This window comes from Lottia gigantea (genome assembly GCF_000327385.1).
Source record: "Lottia gigantea unplaced genomic scaffold LOTGIsca_58, whole genome shotgun sequence".
Classification (NCBI taxonomy): Eukaryota; Metazoa; Mollusca; class Gastropoda; family Lottiidae; genus Lottia; species Lottia gigantea.
Genome location: NW_008709979.1, coordinates 1,703,758 through 1,710,066, shown reverse-complemented (window position 1 = coordinate 1,710,066; position 6,309 = coordinate 1,703,758). Strand labels below are relative to the sequence as shown.

Sequence of the window (6,309 nt, the reverse complement as noted above, 5' to 3'; positions counted from 1 at the left end):
ATATGCATTTGCCAAATCTAACCATATAACTGTGAGGTTCTTTATGTTGGCCTTAGCCACACATGTAGACTGTCATTCTCTTTGCTAAAACTGAGAAGAAGATCTTGCATTCGACATTCAAAAGTGAAATTGTGCGGAACTGGATTATGCCTTCTGATTTCTCCTCCTTTGGTACAAAACATCCCTCAGCTTTCAGCCAGCAAGGTGGTATCTTTGCCTTCCAAACTGCTGATGCTGATCTAGCTTTCTTGACTATATGTCCTGCACTTCTTTCCAATTCGGTTCCTTTCCGTCCATTGGTATCTTTGGTTCTGGTACCTCTTTAATTCTTTCACATGACCCCAGTGCTCTCTGTTGTTCATCCACATGTGTTTCCTCCGGGTGTCTCAACCACCTCTTTTGCGCTACGTAGTGTTCCTGGCCTAGTCCCCTCCAGTGTTGATTTGGTAAATCTATATGGATTTGCTATAAACATTGTAAATCATTACTCTTCTCCTTTCAAGATAGTTCTTAACTCACTAAGGCCTGCTTTTTCCTGGACATTTGCTGTTTTGTATTTTTTGGTTAGGGTATTTATTTCGCATCTTAGGCCTTGGATCTCGTTTTGGCGCCTATTTGGTGTTCCTTGTTGATTCTCCGTCTGTTTACTGCTGCACCAAATTGTTCCAGTCCTACTGTGTGGATTAATGCTGATAATGATGCTATTTTCCTATGTACATCTCCAACGAGTGTGTTGATCAGAATCTGTTCAAGGTCATTCTCAAATGCCTCCCATCTTTTGTCATCTGTTCATGGCCACTGTATTGCTGATTTCCTTTGATCATCTGCTGGGTCAGGATTGGTATGTGCCGGGTTTGTTTAAATGTTGATCTGGGTTTCCTCAGTAGGTAAGTGCTGTGGTGGTCATCCTGGCTGTGGTCCTGGCTGTGCGTTATTCCTGTGGCTTCTCATTCCTACATTTACCTTTTACCTGGTGGATCTTCAAATCTCTCAGATTCTTGCATACCTTACCACAATGACACTTGGTTATTGCCGGTAATTCTGTCAATGTTCGTTGAACTAGCCGTGTCGTTGCCGATGTATCCGCCCTGTTAGGTCTTTCACCCCCCCCCCTTTTTTTAGAACGCCTAATATGCATAAAATTTATATGTATCTTAAAAAACATTATGAAACATTTGGTGTCCATTAGCATTTTGATGGACATATTTAATTCAATTCTTAAGGGAATTCAATAACTTAATATTTGCTGGTAGACCTTAATACCAGATATCATAATATCGTCTTTCGTAATTACATTAGGAAGCCTGCTTTATGGAATATTTCAAGAGCTTGCTATAAGTACAAAATAAACTAGTTCTAACTGTCTGATGCTATTATCTCTTACAGTTCGAAATCATTAACGCGTTTTTAGGTGCAGAAAAATAGGACGTAAACACCATTCATTTCTTTCCGAAAGTAAATTAGATACATATTCTACTACTGTACATGTTACGTGAAAAGATTTCTTGCTATTTATCTTCTGTCAGTAACATGTAGTAAAATATTAATAATAGATATTTTTAATTATTATATCCGGTATAAAGTACATGATTGATAGATATTGTGATATAATTAAAATGGTGTATAGAATTAATCATATCCGTAATATACTATTGATAACGTTGGAAGAATTAAAAGTGCACAATTATTTCTCATTTGGGTAAGTCAATTTGAAAAGAGGAAATCCTTTTTCGTTGCACGAAAATCTTCTACTATCCCACATATTCCGAGAATGTAGGGGGGCAGATTGACGACAACTTAGAGGAAGTGAATAGGCACAATGGAGGTCAGAGAGGTCGAGAAAATATCCTTGATTTGGTAAATTATTTTGGGGCTTAAACTTCAATAAAACAAAACAAAGCATATTATTTAAGAAATGAAGTGGGGGTACATTTGGGGTTACAAACCATATTTCTGAAAAGGGAGGGGAGGGGGGCAACGAGGATTATGACGAAATAGATCATAAAATTCATTATGGTTTGGGTGTTCAGTAGAAAAAACAAACAACCAAGTGATTGTAAGGCAAGGGAAATTAATTAAAACCATAATGTTTTTAATACAAAAAAAGGAGTAATAAATTGAAAATGTCACGTATAGAATGAGATCAATATATTCTCACATTACAAACAGTAGGTAATTACAACCTCAAAGAAAAATGCATTGTATAGGCCTCCCCAGTCTACGTCTACTATTGAGCGTTAAGGTATTTCCTCGTAAACACTTTATAGAAGGCACAATTTTTGGCGTATTTTGACCAAATTTGGGGCCTGAATCATATAGAAAATAAATAAAACGGAAAGCAATTGATGGATGAACATGAGTTATTGTGCTTGTTCTTTAGATCGTAGACATTGTAGAAGACACAGACATCTTTCTGAATGATGATCAAATTGTTTATAATGAATCAAGTAGGAAAGCCAATAGAAATATAAATAAATCGAGAAATGGTTAATGAGTTAAGCCTACTATTCTTTTTTTTTTGGACAAGAGTTTGAGTCAAGAAGGAATGCAATTAAAAATCAAACAGAAAAATCGAAAAATATAAAATGAGTTACTGTCCTTGTTTTTTCGAAAAGCGTTTGTTTCTAGCTTGTAAACTCTGAAGAGGACCTGGTTCGAGATTTGGACGAAATCATTAGTTGTGAAGGAAGAGCCATACTGAAAATTTTAAGTTCAAAAGAAGTGTAAATGTTAAATATTTCAATCAGATTGCTACCGTTCTGCCAAATATTCTTATTCATAAACAAAGATACCAGTGGGTGTATATTGCCTGCAACATAACTTTAATGAATGAAATAGTAACTTTTTAGAAGAGGAAGAAGAAGTGTGAAAATTGTCGTTACAGGTGCGTCATAATATCCGTCAGTGATCTACTATCTACTTTTAAACTGAAATAAAACAAAATCCAAAACAGCATAGTTGAAATTCGCGATTTTACAGAAACACAGATGTGATTTGAATTAGTAGAGTGAGTCAAGTAGAGTGTCAGTTTCAACTTTAAGATTGAATCATCTTAACATTACAACCGAGCAATAATACCCTTAGGATAAAATCAACCAATCTTTGGCACGTTCTACCAAATAAATCACCGGCGCAGAAACAATATCTCCTGGATTGACACCATTTCTCCAACTCCAATTGTTTAAATTGATATCTAGGGAATTTCAACTCAGTAATTGTGAGTTTTTAATGAAGGGAATCTGTTTTATTACATCTTTGATGTTGATGAGGATTATTGAAAGGTTGAACGATCCGTGTATTATAGTATAAATCTACGTATGATGAAAGGTCTTATAAATTCTCATATACACCAAAACAATATGAGTACCTATATGCCAAACCTTACACTTGGCTAAGATCAATTGTATACTGACAAAGATTGATTTATTCTAGTCTCAAACATCTGCCTCTATTCTAAACTCCGATAGCTATTTGTTACAGTGTTGTCGACTGGTGAAGGAGGGTTGGTCTTATTTTGAGGGTGGGTTTTTTTTTTGCATATCCGAAGTTTCAGTGGTTTTAAAGATTTTATTTATTTTCCTCGAATATACTAATCTCTATATTTGTGTAATTTAGTCATATCAGAATTATCCCTCTAAACCATGTATATGTCACGCCTTCGCTTTTTTTTATTTTTAAAGTGGGTATTGGCGTCTCCCCTAATAAAGATGTAAAACTAAAAATCCGGAAAGCGTATTCCTGACGATTCTCAGGTGTCAAAATCTCCACCAAAGCGTTCTTTTTGGGGTTTTTGAGAACGATTGTGATCTGCCATAATTTACCTTCGAAAATTATATTTTTTTTAATTATTTATCTGCATTTTAGATTCCAAACGCACTTGATACGCAATTCCACATGGTGATAAAAAATTTATCTAACACATGAGCACCAACTGTGTAAATTTGCGAAGGGGTCGAATTTTTTAAGAATAATAATCGTCCGTAAGAGCCATTTTCTGCGATTTGAGACCCACCCCCAAGAGTTTTAAGAATTATCAATTTTCGAAAGTTTTCAGACTAGTCAGCTACCCCAAGAAAAGTGATTCGGGGTTAAAGAGTCACGTGATGGGTGGATGTCTAAGAAACCCACACCTTTGGAGGTGTGGAAAATCCCATAAAACAGGGCCTAGATATTCTGTTCAATCGACAACTGTCACAATAGCTATCAGATACTAGAATAGACACGTATCTTTCGGACTATGATTATCCCTGACAGTATCCGGAAAGGAACTTTATAGTAATGAATCATACACAGTGTCAGAGTAATCGCGGTAGACGCATTCAATGGAAAACATATCTGCAAACATCAGGAACAGTTTCATGTCTTCCATGGCAGAGTGGGAATGTGACCTAATGATTCTGGTTGCTTTGTAGAAGCTATTTTGATAATGTGAACATATTTGGGACTTCTTTGAAAATATCAATAATCACCATTCATCCATCAAACTAATTGTCATCGTCTGTCACATGAGTATAGATTTACCATATAACACTGTCTACAAAGGAGATTCCATAGCAGATATCTATTGTGAAGAAACTGCAACTCATCAACTCACATACTCATTTCACCTAAAACAGGAATAATTAAAGTCACAAGTTACATGTATTCAATTTTGCACAAGAGCCCGCATTTCCTTGATATTTAGACCACGTTTCAACAAAATCTGTAAAACAAAACTGTTTAACTGACCGGTTGTGTTTAGGTGGACAAATAAAAGGTGATGCAGTGCATTTTACTATCATTTATGAAAAAAAGGTTCACACGGGGTAACAAAATATAACATTATTTACATACTTTGGATTTTAAATGAAATATTTGTCACAAGTCTGTCACTAAAATAGGTGAAGATTGTTGAAAATCGAGCTCCGGGTCATCGTCGTCATATGACATTGAAGTTAAAGTATGGAATGCATGTATCGCCATTCTGTTAACACGATGTTCCCGCTCAACACGTGTATCAGGCATGCCACGAAAGAAATTATCCAAGGCAGCTTCCTCTTCCAGTTCCTTTTTCTCCGTTTTTAAATATTGTACAATCATCACTAGCACCCCAAAAGAATAGAACACCAATACTGCAATAATGTAGACAACTGCACCACTGTCCGTTTCATTACTCGCTAGTAATGAACTATTGGTTATAGCTACAGGATCACAACCTGGTTTTAATGCTGTTAAAATCACGTGGATGGATGATGTATTGTTGGCCATTTATCGTGTCACGCTTGCAGCGAGCCTTTTAAATCCTCCAAATAACGCCATCTGACTCTCACGACTAAAAGGTTGTACATATACTCCAAAAGCAAATTTTTCTTTTTTATATCGAATAACCTTAAAATTTTTAATATAAACCTGTTTCACTTCATTCCAATTGAATCTTTCGCTTTAATCAATACCGTAGAACTCGTGTAAATAAAAAAAACCTCATATCCGTTTTGTTCCAGATTATGAAGAATGCTGTACGATTAGATCTCTCTGAAAGAATAAAAGAAAAGGTTTAGGTGAGGAAGAGGTATAGAAGAATGTAAATATTTAATAAGACTTCTAAAAACATCATTCATAAATTTACACACGCATCAAGTCGACATTCTATCAAATATTTAACTCCAGAATATTGAATCACTATTGTAATAGAACAGAATGTGTGTGTCATTTTATGATTCTTTCATAGTTATTTTAAAACAATACTTTATTATATTCCTTTTATAAATCGATTTTGTAATATTATATCTCAATTGCTGTAGAATACTTCCACCGCTAATGCAGTGAAAATCTGAATAATTTCTTTAAGATTTTGTGTTGGAATTCATTGATATTCAATCAAGCTGCAACAACTTTTATAGGGAAAATATCACTCGGCAGTCATTCGGGCATTACTTAAATTCATGTTCCGCTTCAGCTCTGCGACCAACACATATTCAAAAAGCATCTTGCACCTTGGTGGAAGCCAAATATGGTATTAAAATTAGGGCTTATAATGTGGATTACTTTTATCTTTTAGACAATGAAAACAAAATTGAAATTTGCCCCATTTTTCCGAATTAGCACCACATGTAAATTAAAATCACATAAAAATCAAGTCATAATCAAACTCGCATGTATTGTACAGAGTACAAAGTCTACCTAGACATAGTTCTTTGCAGGAATAGTCCAAAAAGAGTACACAGTTGTACACAGTTCGAGACACTATTGTTCTAAATACACGGAGTAATCCTCAACATTAAGTACATAATTGTACATGTTTAATATTTTATCGATTCAATAGTTGTATGA

General features: G+C 35.0%; 1 protein-coding gene across 1 annotated transcript; it reads right to left on the bottom strand.

Moving 5' to 3' along the window:
* Window positions 1-4,857: 4,857 nt before the first annotated feature.
* Window positions 4,858-5,247, bottom strand: LOTGIDRAFT_166509 (hypothetical protein; the record flags this gene model as incomplete). The annotated part of the gene is made up of 1 exon (XM_009063565.1): window positions 4,858-5,247. The coding sequence occupies one exon, from the start codon at window positions 5,245-5,247 to the stop codon at window positions 4,858-4,860; it is 390 nt and encodes a 129-aa protein (XP_009061813.1).
* Window positions 5,248-6,309: the final 1,062 nt, after the last annotated feature.